This window comes from Pelmatolapia mariae, linkage group LG6 (genome assembly GCF_036321145.2).
Source record: "Pelmatolapia mariae isolate MD_Pm_ZW linkage group LG6, Pm_UMD_F_2, whole genome shotgun sequence".
Lineage (NCBI taxonomy): Eukaryota > Metazoa > Chordata > Actinopteri > Cichliformes > Cichlidae > Pelmatolapia > Pelmatolapia mariae.
This window is the reverse complement of record NC_086232.1, coordinates 29,344,408-29,367,742: the sequence shown is the minus strand read 5'-3', so window position 1 is coordinate 29,367,742 and position 23,335 is coordinate 29,344,408. Positions and strand designations below refer to the sequence as shown.

Here is a 23,335-nt window from a genome sequence, read left to right as displayed (position 1 = left end):
AAGAATTACCCATCTTTTCATTTTCTTCCACTTATCGAATTCAGGGTCACGGTAAGGGTGGAGCCTATCCCCATATGATAGGCTGTCATAGGGTGAGAGCCAGGGTACCCCTTGGACACATCATTAAAACCCATTTTTATTCCTTGGCTTATGACACAGTCTGACCCTGATTTTATTGTTTTAAATGTAATTCTAATTATCATTTTATACTATTTTATTATTGTTTTTGCTATTTGTGCCAATTTTATTATTTTAAATGTCATTTTAATTATCATCTTATTTTTTTAAATATTTTTTCTTTATTTTATATTCTTTCTTTTTTTTTTTTTTTAACTTGTTCAATGTATCATTTCTGGCATGTCAAGTGTACAGCACTTTGTGTTCAGCTGGGGGCTGATCTGAAAGTGCTATATAAATAAATTGCTTGCTTGCTTGCTAGCAGTCTATCACAGGGCTAACAAACAGACATGAAACCATTGATTAGTTACTCGAAAGCTAATTTAAAGTCACCAATCAACCTAAAACACGTGTCTTTAGAACCTGGACAGAACATGCAAACTCCACATAGGATGTTTGCAGCCAGCTGGTGGATTTTAACCCCAGACTTTGTTTCTGTGAGGCAACAGCGCTCCACCATGCAGTCTATTTTGAAGACAGAACCATTAATTTCCAGATTTGGATCAATAAATTGTTCATGCAAATCCATCAATAATTTTGGATAGCGGAGAAAACCACTGGGACTTCTCCATTCAGGAAGTTGCACCGAAGAGCCAGAACCATTATCAGTGACTTCTCACACCCTCCATCACAGACCGTTCCCACCAGCTTCTGCAATAGCTTTCCCCCAGGGTCATCAGACTTCTGAACTCAAAACGAAGATACGCCACAACTCCACAGGTCATTTTTACCATTGCACTTTGTAGTATTTTTGCTGCTATACATTTAAATATAGTTTTTATTTTCTTTTAAATCCTGTGTCGTACCAGTTGGAATGTTATTTTATCCCTTGTACACTTGGTGTGTATTTAATGACAATAAATTTGAAATCTAAGTCTAGCTTTTGAGTAATCCTGATAAAAATGACACCCCCCCGCAAAAAAAAACAACCAACCACACAACAAAAACACAAAAAACACAACCATGCAAGGTTGCGTGAATCACCATCCCGACACATGAACTACTTCCTCCCTCTGCTGATGGTTAGGTGGAACAGCAGGAAACAGTTCGTTGACTTAGATCAGACCGGGAAACTTTAATCAGTAGTTTGACAACTATGACAAGTCACACTACGTGTTGTCCCTCACAAGTACAGTTCAAGTGCAGGTAATTCATTAAAAAAAAAAAAAAAAAAAATCACAAAACAAAAACAAGATAAAAACAAACAAAAAAAAAACAAAAAAAAAAAAACCTCCAGTGAAACACAAGATACAACATTTAAAGTTATGTATAATTTAGACATGTTGTCCATGGAAATCCAAAGTCCATCTGTATATTTAGCTTACAATTTACTCTGTCGGTGTTTCAGGCAGAAAATGCAAAGGCTGAAAAAACATCTTATACTTCATTTACCTACTCCTCCCTGACCCATAGCTCCTCTCTCTAAATGGTATTTGGAGTCCAGACTGAAAAACTCCTTAAACTATTGTGCGTTTTTTTGCGATAAAAAGACAAACAAACATACATTATTCAAGTTTCTACTAAAGATCAAATCAGTAGGCAGCAGTTAGAGACATCATTATGAAGACAACAAACAACAAAAAAAGCAGAGCAAGCCACTAAAACAGGACAATATGTTGTTTTCCTTCTTGTTATCTCTCCCAAATCAGACTCCGCTTTACTTAGTCGGCTAATGGTCATCAACGCAGTTTACAAACAGGGGTGCAGCACTTTTGGCTTTGATACACTGAGTTTCTTTTTAATACTTCAGCTTCATTAAAGAAATGTGGGTCTGAAGAAGAAACTGCAGCCAAGGTCAGGCAAAAGCTAAGTGCTTTGTTAGTGAACGATTGCGTCCCATTACCCTGATCATTACTGAAAGAAAACGAAGCAATAAAAATGAAATAAACTGGGCTCTACATTTGAAGGCAACATGATGCAGCGGAGCCGCAGCTAATGACACTGGTCGAAACTTTATAATAAATGTGCAGCTCACAAAGAAAATGAATCAATTCCACGCTGTACGCCCATCTACGGTCCCGTTTTCTGATATGTTTTGGAACTATGTTAAAAACAATCACATGGGGGGATTTTTTTGTCCTGTTCTGTTTAAATGTCATGTCATGATTCTCCAGCTAGCAAATTAGCTTTGGCTATAAAAAGGCATTTAAGAGATATTAGATTATTTAAATTTTTAAAATGAGTTCTGTACAATAAAATGTTGCTGAATATAATATGATATAAATATCTAATTTTAAAAGTCTCCTCCTCAGGAGCCAACCGATTTGAAATATTTCAAAGTAAAACAAACAAACAAGAAACAAAACATAGAAAGCACCAAAAGAGTTCCTACTCTGGGTGTGCATAAAATATACCAGATATATTAAAAATACTGAATGATGTTTCAAAAAACACACTAGAAACAAGAGAAATGTCTGTGCAATAGCCTTCTTCGATGCTGCTGTTTATACAGAGGAAAAGGCCCAGCTCTTCATCAGCCAACAGCTGCTTCTTCATAAAGCTACAGGTCCAAGAAGACGGCTGCTGTTCCACGTTTCCTCTGCAGAGCGCAGTTCCAGCCAATCGCAACTCCCACTTTGGAACAGTCATTTGGTTTGACCCAGATACACGGAGACGCCGGGCGTTGGGCGCATGCAGTGTGCCCTACTGGTCAGCAGGGGAAGCTAGTGAGGCTTCAGAGGTTGGTGAGGTTGAGTTCAGTTCACCAGCAGGACATCTTCATATGTGGTTGTTCTGAGGGGAAAATAAGGTTTGATGACTTATCTGATGATTTACTACAGTTAGGATGTTTAATATTATTATCTCTGTAATTACAGTTTCTTAATGGTAATATTTACTGAAGCATATTTTAACAATTTTAAAAAAGTAACACGATATTCACTGATGCATTTTTGATGTGATATGATGTAGAGTATTGAAATAAAGCAACTTTCACCACAGCAGGAATGTTTGATTTAGCAGATTTTTGGTTTAAATATTTATTTTTACAGTGGATGTCATTCCCAACAACTCCAAAGGCATCCGTGTCTCTTCCCAGGACAGAACCAGGGGATCTTTTGCTTGTTAGGTGAATGAGTAAACCACTCCACTATGTTATTCAAAAATAATAAAAAAAAATTTGATCGAGCTGGAAACTGTATCTTGTTTTTAAAATTAAGGATAAAATATTGGTGTGTTCATAATCACGTATACAACTTTACGTCTTTTTCAGTGCTGATCATTTTAAGGATTTTAAGGACCTAAATATGCTCCCTCTGCTGGCTGGTTTGTCTATAAAAGGAGGCACAGCACAGACCTGAAACACATACATACCAAGAGGAGGACTCTTAAACAGTTAAACCCCCATCCCTGGGACTAAGATCATAAAAAACAGCAGTAGTTGGGATTTAACAAAGTAATCCAGCTGTGTCAAACATAATATTTAATTGTTTGCACTTTGATTACCTCACCGCCTCTCTCTGTTCACATTGCATGGGTCTACTGGAGGTTTCTTTCTCTTAAAAGGGATTTTTCCTTCCCACTGTTGCTAAAGTGCTTGCTCATGGGGGAGGGGGGGGGGGGTCATCTGGTTGTCGGGGTTTTCTCTGTATTATTTTAGTGTCTATATCGTACCAATTAAAGCACCTTGAGGCGACTGTTGAGTAAATTTGGTGCTATATGAACAAAATTGAATTGAATATGTGGTTGGAAAGACTAAGACATGAGAACAGGATACCAGGAGAACCAGATGTAAATAGGACAAAGGATGTATAAATGTGAGGAAAGAAAAAATGACCTGATTTCCTTCCAGTGTGCTTGGTCAGAGCCTGATAATTAACACCTGTATAAATGGTAGAGAAACATGGTCTTTCTCTCTCTTTTTCTCTCCTCAGCAGCAGCCAAAAATGTAATCAACTAACTTTGCGACATAATTGTGAGGTTGATATTTTTGTGCTGTCAGCTTAGATTAGGGGGTCAGACTTCACAGTTTTTGTGGTTGTTTAATAAAGCCCGCTGTCGCATTTATCTGCTTTGGTCTTTAGAAACGTAGCATTATGTTAATTTAATGAAAAAAAGAAAATATTGATCTGTTTATATGCTTTGACCCATCTCTTTGGATATGATGTACATGTTTAAGCTTTCTGGGGGGGTCACAGGAGACTCACTCACCTGTCACAGCAGCAGAAGAAGGAGCAAGGTGAAGTCTCCAGACCTCTGAACTTCCCAGAATTCGGTGCATCTGTACATTCTGCTATGAAGGCATGCAGATCTGTTATGTGGATTGGTTCTTGGGTTTGATGCTGTGGAAATCAACAACAACAAAAAAGACAGTACTGTTACTTTAGTTTGGATGGTGAGTTCTTTGTAATGCAGACTGATTCTCCACATTGTAAATAAACTGATTCTTTTTATATGCAGCAATTTCCTACCTTGATGGTCTCGTACGCTCCTGTGATGAGAGCGATGAACAGAGACAGCACCATGTAGATGAAGAGGGAGATGAAGGTGTACAGGTAAACCTGGCTAAACAGCCACACTAGAGGACTGGTCTCCTGCATCTCTGCGAATGTCACGAACATGTCGTCGCCGTTAATGAGGGAGAACAGACACTCGGACACCATGGACAGAGAGCGGAACTGTAAAAAAAGAAAAAGAAAAAGTAATTTAATTATCAAAGCCTTAAGTTTTATCAATATATTTTCCAAAGGTTACAGAAAAAGTCAAGTTTCTGAAAGCAATTTAAAAGTCAGAATAAACTGTAGTTCATGTTTCTGTTCCACTGATTTACTCAGTGGACGGAGAAATGTCCGAAAGGAAGAAGGAAGTCCAAAACTGTTTAATTATCTTCTCTGTTACACAACTTCAATATTATTGCAGAATGGCATTTGTGTGGCCTACTAAAAAAAATTAAAATAGGCACATGTTGTGTTTTTCATATTTACTCATATACACCGATCAGGCATAACGTCATGACCCCCTGCCTAAGATTGTGCTGTTCTCCTTTTTGCTGCCAAAACAGCCCTGACCTGGTAAGACACCACCAGACCCCAGCACATGTGCACTGGTATCTGGCACCAAGATGTTAGCAGCAGATCCTCTAAGTTTTGAGGTGGAGCTTCCATGGAGCAGACTTGTTTTTCCAGCAAATCCCACAGATGCTGGATTGGATTGAGATAGGGGGAATTTGGAGGCCAAGCCAGCACCTCAAACTCATTCCTGAACCCTGTTTGCTTTGTGGCACCACCCAAGGTTTCCCAGCAGAACATTGCCCAAAGCGTCACACTGCCTCCGTCAGTTTGCCTTATTCTCATAGTGAGAATAAGGCAAAAGGCACCTGGCACATTTAAATCATGGTGCCAGGTGTTCCCCTGGTAAGTGACGCACACACACCTGGCCATCAACTAGATGTGAAAAAAAAAAAAAAAGATGTAATTCACGAGACCAAGACACCTTCTTTCATTACTCTGTGGTCCAGTTTGCCCATTTTTCCTGCTTCTACTGCATCAACATTCACTTGGTCCCCAGTATATCCCACCCACTATCAGTTATTCACTTCACCTGTGAGTGGTCATAATGTTATGCCTGGTCGGTGCAAGTGAACTAAAACTTCGAAAGGAAAACTTAAAATTCCAAGAAGTGGAAACAAGTTTTGGACATTGAGTTTTTCCCACATCTAATTCACCTTGACATGGTATGGTCCCAGGACGATCCAGCCACAGAAGCAGTAGCCCAGATAGATGACAGCCACACAGCAGCAGAACCGAATAACATTGGGGAAAGCTGCTCGAAGTGTCACGATAAGGATCTGCAGCAGGGAGGTGCAGAAACACAACACAGATCAAATTACAGTGTGAGAGAGGCCAGAGACACCAAATTAAATGGCCTTCTACATTACATCAACCCACAGGAGGAACTTCTCACTTTCTGACAAGTTATTAAATCAGCAGCATGTAACAATGTTATCAGAAGCTGTGCACCAGCACATCTACGACTTACATTGTACTTCTGGAAGAATGTGAGGTAGCGAATGACTCCCACCCACACTAAGAGAGTGGAGGTTCCCAAAAGGATGGCACAGAGGTCATAGGAAGATATATTCTGTTGGGAAAAAACAAAAGGAATCGGCTTTTAAAAAAAGCTAAGACTACATGTACATGTTGATGTGTGTCAATGCTAAAAAAAAACCTCAAAACTAAAGCTGATATTAGACCTTTGTCTCGATGCCGATTTTGATGAAACTGCCAGTGATTGTAAAGATGTCACTGATGATGAGGAGGATATACCAGCCGTTAATAAACTCAAGCCGGTCTCCCCAGCACACTTTACGATCTAGTGTCATCTTAAAGAACTGCACAAACTCCTGCAGAGCAAAGAGAAAGAGAGATTAGCCAAGTTTACACACATCAGTAGAATACAATATCGTCACTGATTTCTAGAATCGATTTGATTCCGATTCACAAGGTCCCAAATCGATATGATCCACGATTTCCATTCGATTTAAATCGGGAAATTTTGCCTCAAACAGTCAGAAATATTATAATTCTGATCATTTATCAGTACTGACACTTGTGACACTTCATCAGAGGTGTGAGCATCACAGCAGATGCGTTTGTGTCAAAGTAACTGAGGATAAAACACAGAAGAACATGAAGGAGATTTTCTTGGCCTGACTTTTTATAGCAGATAACTTTAAAAATATTCTGCAGTAGAACAAAAACGGAAGAAAAAAACCATGACTCAGTATATGAACCTGATGCTGCTGAAGTGCAGCAGAGCAAAGTTACAGAGGTTTTATTAGAGACACAGCTAAGCATTTTGCAATTTGTCATAATTTTAAAAAGTTTACATTTCTTTGGTATTGAACAGCAGAAATTAGGCTTTCTTGTCGGAAGTCATTAAAAAAACAAACAAACAAAAGAAAAAAAACTAAACAGCGGCCGACAGCGCTGTACATAACGGTAGACTGTTGGGTAATAAGGAAGTGAGTAATGCAGAAAATTGAGCTTTTTAGATGGGGAAACTGTTCTCAAATTAAACAGAGAGGGAGAGAGAGCTCTGCAAGAAGTATCATTTTATCGTGGTGGAAGCAAAACAACAAAAGTAAGAGGGCCTTCATGACGATGTTTATGTGAAGCAAAATGTGAAGCTTAGTTTGGATCTTCTTTTGCTGCTGGTTCAGTCAATTTGGATGGAGAGCGATGAAACCTGCAGCTTCAGAATCTAGCGCAAAAAAAGACGTAATCACAAAACACGGACCCGACGAATCAGAATCGGTGAGCTACCAGCTTTCAGCCGCGATGTTTCGTGTACGTGCCACCGGGTGAGAAAGCCGACATCTCACTGATTCTGATGCGTCGGGTCTGTGCTTTGTGTTCACATCTTTTTGCAGAATCTGTTTACCTGCTCTCGTTTGCTATTTTAGCTGTTTGGTGGTTGTTGAAATAGTTTTGTGAGGTTTAACCTGAGATTCTGGCGTTTCTGGCAAAATATATTTATATTTAAAAATCGATTCAGGATTTTAATGAATCGATATGGCTTTGTTAAAGCTAAAATCGATTTTAATCGATAAATCGATTATTGAAACCCACTCCTAATACAATATGGATTCCCAGTCAGCCTACTAGTAGCTTTCACAAAATTATTCAAGAAAAACTTTTAAAAGGTAAGAATGAGAACCTACTACTCTGAGTCTGACACTTCCTTAGAACCTGATGTTCCTCTAATGTGAGTGGCCCCAGGTGATAGTAAAGTTGTATTGGAGATTTTCTTTACCCGTTGCAGCATGATGCCTCGTATTATGGAGCGTCCGCACAGCACCAGCGACAGCATGCAGATCAGAACCACAATAATATCAAATGCCAAACGTGCGTACGTCTGAACTGGAGGTTAAAGAGGAGAAAAAAAAAAAAGAGATGTGAGCAGTCTCTTCTTCATGGCTGCAGTCTAAGCCTACTGCTACACACTTCTGTATAAATAACTTCACTCATTGTAACTTCCTGTTGGCTCATTATTGTGAACTAGAGACAACTTTGTGATATTTTGTAACACCTTTGCTTACATGTTTCTAGTTTCATCGCTGGTGTCATATTTTGCTTGCTGTACTACTGCTACAGTAGTCCCATGACCACTAACAGATGCTTCTTCTTTTCTGTTTTCTCACCTTGTCCAGAGATGCTCGGGTCTTTGCACTCCTTTATTGACGCCTGGTTATCTAGCCGGATCTTCACCTTGCCACTGTGAGCCTTGTTGTCCAGAACTATCTGTAAAAGAGAGAAGAAGGTTTTAAATGACGCACACAGCTCTGCCTGCGAGCACAGCAGCTGTTCAAACCTTCTGTTTGCGAGCGGCAGTCAACTGGAACTAAAGAGTAAACTTACATGGCTGATTTCATAAATGGACTGCGCTGAGGCTGGTTTGTTTGTTTTCACTTTAACTCTTTCCCCCATATTTGACAACCTCCCCCTGTAGCTTCGATACCCTAAGTTATATCAGTAAAGGCTTGGTTTGACAACCATTAGAATAGTTTCTGGGTTCTTCCAAGGGTAGATGTATGGGGAAAGACCACCCTCACTAAATTCTAATGCACACCCAGTAATGTTTTTCTATAAGCAGGCTTGACATATGACCGCTCAAGCATGTGTTGAGTCTGAAAGTCTTTAACTCACTGTTATATGAAAGGTGTAGCAGTCTGGGATCTCGTTGTTGATGATAGTTTGGATATTTATCGCCTTCAGCTGGAACTCTATGGTAACATTAATCAACCTGTTTAAAAAGAAAAACAAAACAAACAAATGAACACAAAAACATCTAATTTCTAACAATGAAACCAGGGTGACTAAAAGAATGATCAGAGGCACACATGCAGGACAAGAAACACAACATGATTCATATCATATCTCTGTGGGTTTGAGTCACTGTCCTTGTATACATGCTTGTGTTTGTTTGTTTGTCTATGTGTGGTGCAGAGGTATGTGATCATTAGATACCACGCAGATAATCTTGTCAACAAAGAGGAAATGAAGCCATGTGAAAAATGAAGCCGTACTTGTGGAACTTGAGTGTAAAGTTCTTGTAGTTGCTTGTGAGCGGACCTTGGGGGATCGTCATGGGGTTCACACCAACACACTCTAAAGATTACAAACAAAAAAGAGAGGAATATCACGCTGAGAAACTACTGTCAAACTTGAATTTGCTTTCTTATTTTATATACAGGAAGCACAACATCATTTTTCAACTGCTAATCTTACTTTTTTCTTAACGTTGATAAACTTTGAATGAAACAGACACTGGCATGAGGAAGTAAGAAACTCTTAGGCTGTGCAACAACTTCTGTGATAGGAACTATTGTTATGACACATGTTTGATGTAATATGTCAAGAAAAGCTGGTGACTGGTAGCACTTTAATGCCTTCAATTTTAATCATTTATAGAAAGGAGAACAGCCATTTCAGACTTAACTGTATTGCTTTACAGCTTCTCCCACTGATAAAGACCTCCTGTACACTGCACCAACCTATTTAACTACTTTGTTAGTCATTGTTTAAATGACTTTCTGTCATTTAAACAATTAAATGACAGAAAAGTTCCTGTTTTTTAAAAAATGATCTACTCGAGATTTCTGTTTTTATAGTTGGTCGACAAAGAATGTTTTCTGTAAATCAACAAAAAAATTAACTTTCTGTAATTTAACACTTTATTTCTTGAAACTGAATCCCAAAGAGTTAGCTGCATTGTCGACAAGATAAACAAATTCTGCTTTGCAGAGAGAAAGTTCTTTGCGTTGCATATTATTACATCCAAAATATGATTAGTTGAGCCTATTGCTCTGGAATACAGCTGCTACTCCTCTGAGTCAGACTTTTCCTTTTAAAGTGACAGAACACATTGTGATGCCCACCTCAGGCAACAATTGCAACTCTGGACTTTTTGCAAATAACCACACTCTGCTTGACCTCTAACATGTGTGAAATCTTCCCCTTAACCACTTTCCACGGAAAAACTCTTCATATGCAACCCCCCACCAGTAAATGTGAACTGTCATTTTACCGAACCAACATCTTGTCACATCGAGAAAAAAATTCACACATTAGCACTCTGCAGAGCCGAGGACAGCTTTCAGGCCCCGTTAGCCTTGTTAAACATAACGCAGTGTACAGTGTAGTTCACGCTGCCTACCTTTGATGACACGGGGGTCTATGCTGAACGTGTCGTTGGCGGGGTCGATGTGTCCCTTCTTGTAGTACTGCTGGCAGAGAAAGAGGGCGCTGCCATTCTCGGCAAGGTCATAGACATATGCATAGCGTCCCACTGTCGTCTCTGGCAAGGCCAGATACTGGGAAAAAGGATGAGATTAGAATAATTAAGGAAATGATTATCACTAGGTTTTATGAAGTGAAGAGAAAACAAGCTTCCATAAAAACAGGCCACACGTGTCTTAGCTTTCAGCTACTATAAATACAATCAATACAAGAATGAAAGCCCAACACTTAACTTCGAGGGAATGACGTTAGGGAAATCTTGCTGTCTGGAATCAAATAAAACTGTCAGATTTTATGTTGTCAGCTTTCTACAGCTCACCAACTAAACTCTGCATGTGCTGTATGTGTAGGCTCTGCCCTTTGTCTTCTAGTTATCAACAAAATAATGTGATGTCTTCACTGACGTTCAAATAATGTGAAAGCACAGGCAGAGAAACAGGAAGTGAGCTGTATGTCAGACCTACTGTGTGCAGATCTAATCAGTGTTGCTGCAAGCTATTTTTTGCAATCCCTCTTTCTTCTCTAGCAGCTGAAGCAATAATTAAATTTGGCCCATAAGGTCATGAGTGAAGACCAACGAAACAGGATTCTTAATTTCACTTCAGTGTCACATTCCAAATCAGAACAAAGACATCCATAACAGTGACTTATTTTATAAAGCATGGTGTTTACACTTCATGAGGCTTACTTTCATATTTATACAGTCAAACCTGGATATATAAGACTGAATGTGTGGAACAGGTGAGCAGTGAATAGCACTGATGATCTATTGCAATGCAAAGTTTGGCTGGAGAATCTCAGATCCTGGTATTTAAATGGAGGACACTGTGACATGGACCACACACCCAAACATTCCTGCAGATCGGTTTCTAACTTCGTTCAGTGTTTATCTATGGGAATTGAGTACAGTAGCAAACCATAGTCACGCCACAATGATTCCATAGTGATCGCACCAAGTCAGAAAAAGAACCAGAGATTATAATTCAGCCCATGTTTGGGAAGAATGATGGCGACTTAAATAATATAAAGCAGAAAGTTTTCATGCTGTGGCTAATCAGGAAATTCTGTTTAAAAAGTTGTTTAATAAAGATAAACGGTTATAAATTTCAGTTTACAAAAAAAAAAAAAAAAAAAAAAAAGATTATCACCTGCTCCACGGCGTAGAAGATGTGGTCGTAGACGTCCTGCTGTGTGTAAACGGCAAAGGAGTCATCTGAGGACTCATCGTAGTCCTTGAGGAAGATGTGCTTGAAGGTCACAGTGTTCTCCTCCTTGAAGGTCACCACCACCTGGTTACTGAGGCCAAACAGCACCAACTGCAGCAAAAACAGGCACGGGGTATAGAGAATGATGTGAGGACGATAAGAAGCTGTGACAAAGAAAAAACCCTTATGTGGTGCGTTACTGTTACAGCTTTAACCCCTAAACAGATAATGTTTCATATTTGATATTCAATTTGTGTGAATGTTGAAACTTCTACATCATCAGCGTGATTCCCATTAAAATGTATGTAACCAGAAATGTATCCAAATCAAGAGCATCCCCAGAAAGAAATCAGTATAAAGTATAATATATGATGTACCTGAGCGGTAACAAAAAAAATTTTGGCTAGCTGCAGGATCAGTTTAAAAGGATAGCGCCCCTTGGCATGATATTTATCACAAGGGCTCATAAAGAAGTATTTCAGCTTCCTGCGAATCGCCTCCTCTTCCTCTCCAGCGTGGACCCAGTGATGTCCTGCTGCTGTGGCAAACCGGTGGTGGTTACAGTTGTTGTCATGACTGTTAATTTGATAGTCATCCTCGCCACTGCTGTCTGTGGAGCCGTAGCGAGTCACTGGAGAGGGAAGTCTTTCTCGCTCTGATAGGGGGAAAAAAAAAGATTTTAATTTTTCTAAAATATATCTTTTTAAAAACACTCTTTAAATTGGCCTACAAGTTTATAGTGAGACTCTGGTTGTTCGGGAGAAAAAAGTTTCAAAAATATTGGTAATCTACCAATAAATTTACCTGGTCTAATGCAACACGTTAGTTGATAATGGTGTAGAGTATATGCAAGACTAGAACTGAAATCCAACGTCTGAAGCAGACTTTGGTCCAATAGAACATGCTGTGAAATCTTTCAGGTCTAGTTTTCATTATTCACATAACAGCATTTTATCTGAGGACTGGTATTCGTCAATGTTAACAAAGGTAAACCCACACGTGCAGCATTTTTCTCTAACTACTAGAAACTTCTCCTGAACTTACTTCAGTTTACTCACTCTTCATGTATCTCGTCTTGATGCATTCTCAATCATCCAGGAAAGTAAATCTGGATGATTTACTACTTTTGGAGAAAGTAAATCTCCATAAGTTGAATCTGTACATCTGGACGCTACGTCCAGATGAACAGATTCAACTTTTGGAGATTTACTTTCCTGGACGATTGAGAATGCATCAAGACGTTTTAACCCACTTTGGCAAGGACTGCCTAAAGCTTGTACGTCAGTATGAGCAAACAGCACGTAAGATGGCGGACTACAGGAACCACCTGAGATTCAGCCTCAGATGCTGACAAAACAGGATTACTCCTAAAAGTCTGCAAATGAGCTCTTCAGTTAAAGGCTTCAGGGCAACAAAAATCCTCCAGAAGGCACAGCATCAGTTGCTTAATGAACGGGTGAGGCAGACAAATTTTACCATCGACATGCTAAAATCTCAAGAGGAGCGGATCCGACAGAGACTGACAATGCTTTTAGATGAGAATACTCAAAAAAGGTCTTTGACTTCACTGAGAAGGCTCGTCTAGCACAGCACAAGAAGTCTAAGACCAGGCAACAAAGGAAGTTCGACTTACTTGTTGTACGTCGGAAACCACCGCAAAATACGGAGAGTGTCCTCAGTGGCCAGAAGAGACAAGGATGCGACACGGAGGATGTGGACAAGTGGGTGAAGAATTTGTCTGACAGACAGCTCACCCAAACAGAGAAAAACATCCTTGCTAAAGGGTTGAATTTTGCTGTCACACCGAGAAAAATCCCGCTAGTGGAGCTGATCACAGCCACAGAAACAGCAATTCGCAACAACAATATTGCAGAAGTGGAAGCAGATCAACTACGGACGAAAGTTTCGGCCTGTCTCAGCAATGCAAAGCCCCCAGCATCCAACATCACCATGGAGGAGAGGAAGGCACTCACATCACTTAGTGATGACAACAACATTATCATCCTTCCGGCAGACAAGGGTAGGTGCACAGTATTGCTAAACCAGAAAGACTATCATGAGAAGATTTTGTCACTACTCAGTGATGAAAATACTTATGAGCCCCTGAAACGAGACTCAGGGAGTGGCTACAGGAAGAGGGTGATAGACTGTCTGAAGCAGTTAGAACAAGACAAGGTTATTGACCGGACCTCATACCACAGGCTGTACCCAGGGGATTCTACACCAAGTCTGTATGGTTTACAGAAGATACATAAACAGGGTGCACCTTTAAGACCGATTGTCTGCATGATCAACTCTGTCACCTATAACATCTCCAAGTTTCTGGCTTCGATCCTCAACCCGCTGGTGGGCAGCTCTGAACACCACATCCAGAACACCCTGGATTTTGTTGAGAAGGTGAGAGATGTCATTATGGAGGCAGATGAAACCATGGTCTCGTACGACGTTACATCTCTCTTCACTTGCATCCCAGTCACGGAAGCGTTGGAGGTAGTCCGTAAGAGATTACAGGATGACGCCAACCTCAGCAACAGGACCACTCTCAGCATCGAACAAGTGTGTTTGCTTTTGGAACTGTGTCTTCATTCCACCTACTTCACATACAAGGGTCAGTTCTACAGGCAGAAACATGGGTGTGCCATGGGCTCCCCAGTTTCACCCATCGTGGCCAATTTGTACATGGAAGAAGTAGAAAAGAGGGCTTTGCTATCCTACCCTGGAACACCACCAAGCCATTGGTTCAGATATGTGGATGACATCTGGGTGAAAATCAAATCTCGGGACGTACTACATTTCACGGATCACATTAACTCGGTGGACCGACACATCAAATTCACCAGGGAGGATATGAAAAGTGGCAGGTTAGCCTTCTTAGACTGTGAGATTTCCATCAGTAATGGGGGACATCTAAAAGCTGACGTGTACCGTAAACCTACACATACGGATCAGTATCTAAGGTTTGACTCTCATCATCCACTGGAGCACAAACTGGGTGTCATCAGGACGCTACAACACAGAGCGAACACCATCCCCACTGACACAGCGGCCAGGGAGGCAGAAGAACAGCACATCAAGAAGGCCCTGAGTAAATGTGGTTATCCCAGCTGGACTTTTGTCAAAGCTGGAAAGGCACCTAAAGAAAGCTCCAGCCGATCCAGGAGAGAAGGACAACCGCTGCCCAAGCGAAAACCTGTAGTGATCCCATATGTGTCAGGAGTATCGGAGCAGTTGAGACGCATTTTTTCTAAACACCGGGTCTCTGTGGTTTTTAAACCCCAAAACACGCTGCGCCAAAAACTGGTCCACCCCAAGGATCGGGTCCCCCGACACAAACAGAGTAACATAGTGTACGCTGTTAAGTGCCAGGAGGATTGCCAGGATTTATACATCGGGGAAACCAAACAACCTCTGGCGAAGCGGATGGCACAACACAGAAGAGCTACCTCGTCAGGCCAGGACTCTGCAGTCTATTTACACCTACATGCCAGTGGACACTCTTTCAATGATGAGGATGTACACATCTTGGACAGGGAAGAACGTTGGTTTGAGCGCGAGTCAAGGAGGCCATTTATGTGAAAAGGGAAAGACCATCTCTGAATCGAGGAGGGGGCCTAAGGGTACATCTTTCGCCATCTTACAATGCTGTGATTGCAGCCATTCCCTAACTCTCTGTGAATGGTACTCATGGCCATTGATCATTGTTCTTTGATCAGTGGGTTTTGGTCAGTGATTGTTGATCAATGGTCATGGGAATTTGCATAATTATGATTAAGGAACTGACCTCACAGCCCATTGTTCCTTCAGTGGGCTGGTTTCAGTCATTATGCAAATGTACTGTTTATAAGATTTGGGGAAACCTGCAGTCAGCTGAGACTGAAGAAGTCACTTGGATGAGTGACGAAACGTTTCTCCCACAAAACGCTACGTCCAGATGAACAGATTCAACTTTTGGAGACACTCTTCATGTAGTTGTTTTTTTTATTAATTTTTGAAAACGCAGCTTGTTGCGCTCAGTCAGTAACACTTTGATAATCGTAAAACTTTGTGTATTTTATTGACTTTAATATAATCTAAATCAGATGCTAATTTATAATGATAATATGCTTTGTTGTGGTGAAATAAAAAGATGAACTTAACTGCTAAACCTGAATCATGATAAGCTGAAAAGTACAACGCAAAGATAAATTGTGGCAATGAAGTAATTATGCAAAACACAGAAATTCCTTTTTGTGCAATCAAACAGTTGCGAGTATAACACGTGGTTGCAAGGAAGCAGCCGTCATGTGAACTGAGCAGAATTTCACATATCTAAGTTTTTTTCAGCTGAGACCAGTCATTTACGGGCTGACTATGCATGCAAGCATGATTGGTAAATGACTGGTAAAAGGAAATTAGGAAATGAATGCATTTTTCTGTTATTTCTGACTATTGAATAAAATGTCTATGCTTAAGTAAATGAAACTCCACTTAACAGCATTTTACAGTTACAATGTTGGTGACTGAAAATAACCTCTAGGTCTAAAAGTCCTCTCTTCAGGAATAACACTGCAATAATTTCCTGGAATACTTGATTTAATCTTCCCCAGACTACTTCTAGAAACAGATTCCTGAACACACCACGGTTTTCTTGGAACCCATCATAGTCCTCATTGTGTCCAATACTTTCTCTTTATCTCAGCTCTCATTATCTCAGTGAGGTCAGCTCTGCATCACATGATAGCTAACCTGTCCAACTTCAAGTCTACTCAGACTCACGTGAAAGAAGAAGTGCTGCTCTCAATTAACCAACATGCCTTTAGTCTCTAATGTAGTTTTTTTTTAATGACGCTGATTCATACACTCAATACTACTAATACTACTCACTTTTTCCTTCTTGAGAAAAAAATAGAAAAGTTTGTGAGAAAGTCTGAAAGTCTATATTCCTGAAGAGTCTGCTCTCCCAAAAGAGTCTTGGGTGTCTGCTAATTACTGTTGCAGATATCAAGTAACTGGTTTCTGTGATTGGTAAGAGATGATAAATCTAAGAAGTCTGGCCCGACTGTGTTAGCCACGGCTACGAACAGGGAAGTAAGGGCACACTGATTTTGACCTTGGCCCGATGATAAGGTGCTTTTGATATCAAATGCAAAACACACTGCGGTGTGATGTTTACGTGTCTTGGGTTTTTGCATTTGAAATTACACAAACATGATGTCAGGTTTCCGGTTTTCCTTCTACGACACTGGTTATATCAGATAAGTTACATAAAGAGAAGTTATGACACTCATGAAATCCTTAACGTAAGTCTGATGGAGAGTTCTGGAACATCACAGATAGCAGCTGTTTCGCAAGTATATATCAATGACAGGTACAGCTGTGTCAGGTTTTTCAGTCCTGTTGCCACAGGTGTCTAAAATCAAGCATCTACGCATGCAGTCTGCCTTTACAAACATTTGTGAAAGAAGGGGTGGCTCTAAAGAGCTCACTGAATTCGAGTGTGGCACTATAAAAGGATGCCACCACTGTAAGTCAGTTCATGAACTTTCTTCCCACCTACATATTCCACAATTAACAGAAAGTGGTATTACTGCAAAGTGGAAGCATTGAGGAACTACAGCACCTCAGCCATGAAGTGGCAGACCACATGAAGTTACAGAGTGGGGTCACTGTGTGCAGAGGTGCATAGAGCGTAAATGTCACCAGCACACTCCTGACTCAGTAACTGCGCAGTCCCAAAAATCGTCTGGCATTAACATCAGCAGAAAAACTGCGCCAGGAGCTAGTTGGCATGGGTTTCCATGACCGAGCACTTCTTGTATCTAATATCAAATTTAGATAAATGCACTTTTTTAAAAAAACAAACTTTGCGTGTTAGTGAAATGTGTGTTAATGTGGAATTTGTTCAGTGCTCGTGTGCAAATTAACAAAACCCCTGACTCTGTTGGCACTTTGAACTGAGCCAGATGCATCAAAAAAAAAAAAAAAAGAAAGATAAAACTTCATCTGCTCACAGTAATCAGCAGCTTTTACATAGTGCAGACAAACACACACACAATATAATTATACAATAAATATCAAATATAAAATGATACAAAGAACGTGTCCATATTAAGTGCCAAATGCATATGCACATATCAAAGATATGTGTATATTCATATATGTACACACTGATCAGGTACAATATTAAATGACAATTGATGACTAACACCAATTGTCTCTTAATTATGGCATCTGTTAGTAGGTGGGATATATTAGGGGTCATTGTGTGCACATTTTGTCTTTAAAGTTGATGTACTAGAAGCATAAAAAAACAGGCAAGTGTAAGGATTTGAGCGAGTTTGAGAAAGGACAAATTGTGATGTGGCTAGATGACTGGGTCAGAGCATCTCCAACACTGCAGCTCTTGTGGGACTTTCCTGGTCTGCAGTGGTCAGCATCTATCAAAAGCAGTCCAATAAGGAACAGCAGATAAGTAATATCAGTAATACAGAGGATAAATAATATTACACATGTATTTTTAACAGTATCACTCCCACTGGTCTTTATGTATATATAAAACAAAACTTCACTGTAACCATTTTTACATAATACAGTATTTTGTAGACTATTTTTCTTATTTATTCTTTTTATTTTTGTTTTCCAATATATCGCTACCTTCCTTTTTCCTTCCTGTCCCTTGTGCTGCTGTAACAAGTGAATTTTTCCAGTGTGGTATTAAATAAAGTTTATGTCTACATATACGCCATATCAATGTGTAGATATGAACGCACTTGTAACTGACAGACCATATGAAACCATATGGACGATTAATATATTGGGTATTTTGTTTTGCTGAATGTCCATACAGATCAATTGTATTTTATTCTTTTAAATGTTTGAAATAAATCAATCCTATGCATTCATCCACAAGACAATATATCACGTTTTAACACTGCCTTTAGTAAAAAAACAAAAACAAAAAAAAGCCCCACTCACACACTGTGACCCAATCATAGCTAATACTTGTCACATGTTTTTTGGTTCGCTTACCCTGCTTATTATAAAGAAAGGAACAAAGAACAGGGTCATTCAGTTTGTTCGCTTTATACTGAGGAAACAACATGATGGCAATAAACCTAAAACTGTTTACGTAATCTGTTTACTGACCTTTAATCGACAGTTATGAGTTATTTCTCAAAATGATCACTTGCAAGATCACATACACGGCTGAATTAGGGAGGCAAAACCTGCTAATCATACACGACGTGTCAGCAGAGCAAACCAACAGCTTAGCAGTGTCCCATGGAAATGGGAAGTAAAACAGGAGAAGTAAACCCTGTTGTGTCCAGTATTAGTCAGCATTACCTGTAAGAAGAAAGTTCGGCGAAATAACTTTACACAGCAAAGTTTGGAGCTGGAATAACGCCAGGTTTGTCGTGCAATATTCCTTCACTTAGTTTATAAGAGGATTACCGTTTCTGAAAGGAAAGGCCTCTTTTTGCAAGTAATTACCCGTGACACAAAAGTAAACAAACAAGAAAGCTCAAAAGGAGAGAACGGCTATTAGTCTTACTTCTACTGACATGGATGCAGGCGGAACGTTTTGACAGGTGATTGATGAATGGCTTCTTGGACTGTTAAAGGAGCAGTCCGCATGCTTTTGTTTCAAGTGACAAGCATATCTCAGATTTATTTAAATCAATGTTATTGTTTAAATGTCACAGTTTTGGTTTTATATAAGGTTGAGTAAAATACATTGCTTAATTTAGGAAATCAACAGTAAAAGGAGATTTATGATATCTGCATGTGGTAAACTGCAGTAAACCAAAGCCATATTTGTAGGGGTCACTTCCTGCGGTAACCAACACCTGCAGTTAACCTGTGAGAATTTCTAGCTGTAAAGTTAAATAAATAACCACATTTTGTGTTAGCACAGTATGATGGGAACAGTTTTTTAATTAACTCAGCTAGAAAGGAGGCCGGGCTTTGGTTGCGTGCCTCGGTGAGAGGAATGTGAGGCATCCAAAAGAATCCAACCACTTAACAGTTCATGCGGACAACAGGGGCAGCATTCATTTATATCTACGATCGTAGGAGTGTATTGATTGACATGGCAGATAGCAATCAGACAAACAAAAGTGGGCGCAGGCCAATGACTAAGCCATCCGTTTGACACTTAAGAGACAGGATCGCAGATGCGGCATAATCTATAGAAATATCTGGCTCTTCTGGTTCACCGTCGCCTGTGGCACTCACGGAAACACTGATAAAGTCGCCTTTCTATCAATCAAAAAGCTTGAAACTGGAAATCTCTCATATCAGCGTTTAGATCTAGTCTAGTTGTCCACAGTAAAAGGCCACCCACAGGCTAAGAATCAAAATCTTCCACTTATATATATATAAAAAAAACAAAAAAAAACAAAACTTAAAAAATCTTAAATGAGAACAGAAAGACTGGCAGCTGTATTCAGGGTTGTTTTGCACGTAGGAAGTGATCCATGAGTGAACTCAAATTGGTCTTTGTTCTGCAGCAATATGCTTAACTTTAAGCATTTGGTTAAGATTTTTTTTAGGTTTATCTTCTTTGGAAGCGAAAAAGCCCTGATGATGGTTTTATATGCTGATTTTTTTTTATATAGCTATCTCTCAAAGTTCTGTTGCAAATATGTGAGAAACTAGAAGGTAAAGAAATACAAGTAAAAACTCAACATCCATCCATTTTTCTGTTTACAGGAATGTCTTAAGGGTGGATCGGTGGACAACCCCACGCTCTCACACCCACAATTACAGACACATTTAGGATCACAACCTAATATGCATTCCTTTGTCCAGAACCCACACACACAGGAAAAGCATGCAAATGGCACAAAGAAGGCTCCAGCAAGTCAGCAGGTTCGAATCCAGAATCTTCTTGCTGTGAGAGGACTATGGTAGTACTGCACCACTGTGCTGCCACTAAAAAACAAGTTTAATATCATTTTACTGCTTAGAAAAACTCAACAGTTTATCATAGTTGTAGAAATATTGTACACAAAGTCACGAAGATGTCTGCGACTTTCATTATCTATTAAACTTGTTTCAGTGCTTCAGGCATCACTACGACACCAAGTTAGCAAGCAACAACCTGAAGCTACAGTCTGTGCACATGAGTAACTTGTCACCAGCAAGGGGAGGGCGAAACAATCCTTATTTTTAAGTTATTGCTCATACATATTTTAAGAATATTTAACATGTCTCGGTTGAGGTTCGTTGCTTACTTTAAGTTTTTTTTAACTTTAAGTCTTTACTTTAAGTCTCAAAAGGTTACTTCAGTTAAGTCAAATTTCTGCTCGAGGTCAAAAACAGACTTTTACTATCAGTTAGAAAATTCTCGTCAGCACGTCTCACTGGAGCTGTACTTCATTTTATACACACTAATAATCCATCAGAAAGCAGAGACTCAACCATGCATGTAAGAAGCTTATCAGACAGACACAGCATGACTATGCATGAAAGACTTCGGATGCTGATTTCATAGGTTTGTTAAAAAGGGTGGTGGTCTTCATGGTTAGGATTTGATCTGGGTTTGGGGAGACAGTCTTCATTACCAAAGTAATACTTTTCCTTCACTGGCTCCCTTATTTTAATAACTTTATACACTGCTGGGCATTTTAATCTATAAAAACAGTGCATAATTTATCAGCAGATTCATATTGGCTGCAAAATAGTCAGTAAATCAAGTTTTAAAACAAATTAAATTAAATGCTGTACTCCCCTTAGGCACTTTTGCAGTCCACACAGCTATTTTTAGTTTCAAAAGTACAAGAATGTGGTAGTACACACTACGACTGTCACCTTCTTATTGTGTTACTTCGAGTATTGATCCCCATACCCTTCCTATAATGTGAAGACACTTATTGGAAGAAAGGTTTGCTTCACAGGTTAGCTTGAGACTATGATTAGAGGGACCACTATCACTGGCATTATTATTATGTTGAAAACTGCATATGGATAATATTTTATTGGAGGATTTCACAATAACTACTAATTAGTGCTAAGGCATCTAATTCCATTATAATCTAGTAATTACAGTCTGGAATGCATGCAGTTAAAGGTAAGCTCATTAAAAACAAAAACAGTGGCGTAACTAACAATCATTTTTCATTTTGATGATCCTGTCAAAGAGTTTCAAGGTTAAACAATAATCCCACCGTTCATACAGCTTAGAGAAAGGACAATATTATAGGATGAATCCACACAAGCTAAACATATGACAAAATACAAAGATATTAAATGCACAATGTTGAAAAATTAATTTAAAAAAAACAGCAGATCTTTCTCTTTATGTCATAATGTGTTTTTGTTTTTGATTGTTTTTGATTTGCATTTATTTGTTTTTTAATGCTCTGCGTTAAAACAGCGCCCTGAACAACTTATGTGTTAATGTTTTAGAGTTAAATATGCAGTATATCATGTGATCAGACATGTCCGAGTTACATGTCTGATGGAGGAGCAGAAGAAGGAAAATCACACTTTGTCAACAAGGATTTAAATATGTAGTCATGGAGCAAAAAAACGAAAAGAACTGATGTTAGCGGAATATTTGGACACAAAAACCACTTGATGACACTGAGTGCTGTACTTAGCAGCCCAGAAGATGACAGAGCAGAAAAACAGTTTAGTCTGAGGTTGCAATGTTATTCAGCTTTAAACTCACTACCTGTTAGCGTTTAAACACAAAAAAACAGATTAAAGCTAATTTAGGCATCGCAAAGAGCCAGCAGGGGAGTGTACTAGAAACCAAAGTAAATAAAACCACAGTCGTTACGGATAAGATAAATTAAGTAGTTAAGTGTTAGCTCTACATTACCAGAGGAGTCCTTCCGTCCTGTCGTAGCCATGTAGTTATCTGTTAAAATACATAAATAGGTGAAGAAAACGGTTAAACCTATAGCCAAGCGGGTGCTTTCTCTGGAGCTGTAACTGTTGATCACTGACGAGGTTAAAAACTAAAAGCGTTTCCGCTCTGTGCAGAGCACGTGACCTATATCAATTTGACCACGTGACTTCTGCAGAAACCCTCTCGCGCTGACATTTTTTAACAGTTTATATAGTTTTCTATTTTCTAATTCGTTTTTATTTCTGCTTCGTTTGAATATTTGTTTTCAGCTTAGTTTATTTCCGTTTCCAGAGTTTTCTTGTTTCAGGTTAGTTTTTATTGTTTGATAATGTTCGTTTAAGTTTATTTCTTTTTCTCAAACCTCCCTCAGTATCTCACTATGGGAAGCGCCCTCTGGCATGGCCAATCACGGAAGCTCAACTAGGACCACGTGTGTCCAGGACAGCCCAATCACTTCAAGGACATGGGGTCTGACTCGCTTATAATAGCCCCTGGCCCCACACCACCCCTTGAAGATCTTAAGCTTTGTGCAGAACTTTGTGCACTAATTAATTAGACTAAATAACTAATTATTTACTTTAGCTCAAGTTATTAAGTTCGCTAAAGAGTTGGGATGCTGTGTAAGACATAAATAAACCTAAAATACAATGGTTTGTACATTCTTTTGCACATTTTCCTACTGTAGGGGTCTCTGCAAGCATACAGGGCTCTGAGAGGGTGCAAGATGACAACTGTGGAATTCTACTGGAAACAGTTGATCATATTTGTTTGTCAAAGCTGAACCCAGGGCAAACTAGTCTAAATTAGTGTTTTTAGCTAACAGCTACAATAAGCAGAAGTAAGAAGTAAGTCAAATTTCAGCTCATCCAGAAACAGCC

At 39.4% G+C, this 23,335-nt stretch overlaps 1 protein-coding gene across 1 annotated transcript; it reads right to left on the bottom strand.

Annotated features, from left to right (window-relative positions):
• Positions 1–1,237: 1,237 nt before the first annotated feature.
• On the bottom strand, positions 1,238–22,552 carry mcoln1a (mucolipin TRP cation channel 1a). Its single transcript, XM_063475378.1, has 14 exons — positions 22,428–22,552; positions 11,998–12,275; positions 11,564–11,731; positions 10,333–10,489; positions 9,203–9,284; positions 8,823–8,919; positions 8,318–8,417; positions 7,930–8,036; positions 6,368–6,517; positions 6,154–6,255; positions 5,840–5,962; positions 4,587–4,793; positions 4,327–4,457; positions 1,238–2,910 (listed from the first exon to the last, which is right to left on the bottom strand). The coding sequence occupies exons 1-14, from the start codon at positions 22,456–22,458 to the stop codon at positions 2,874–2,876; spliced, it is 1,770 nt and encodes a 589-aa protein (XP_063331448.1). The 5' UTR covers positions 22,459–22,552; the 3' UTR covers positions 1,238–2,873.
• Between the last annotated feature and the right edge of the window lie 783 nt (positions 22,553–23,335).

Excerpts from the sequence above, each read along its gene's own strand:
- mcoln1a (XM_063475378.1), bottom strand. The coding sequence starts at position 22,458 with ATGGCTACGACAGGACGGAAGGACTCCTCTG. Across the intron at positions 10,490-11,563 it reads TCTTCTACGCCGTGGAGCAG|TATCTGGCCTTGCCAGAGAC; the intron begins GTGATAATCTTT and ends CCTTTTTCCCAG. Across the intron at positions 5,963-6,153 it reads CATTCTTCCAGAAGTACAAT|ATCCTTATCGTGACACTTCG; the intron begins GTAAGTCGTAGA and ends TCCCTGCTGCAG.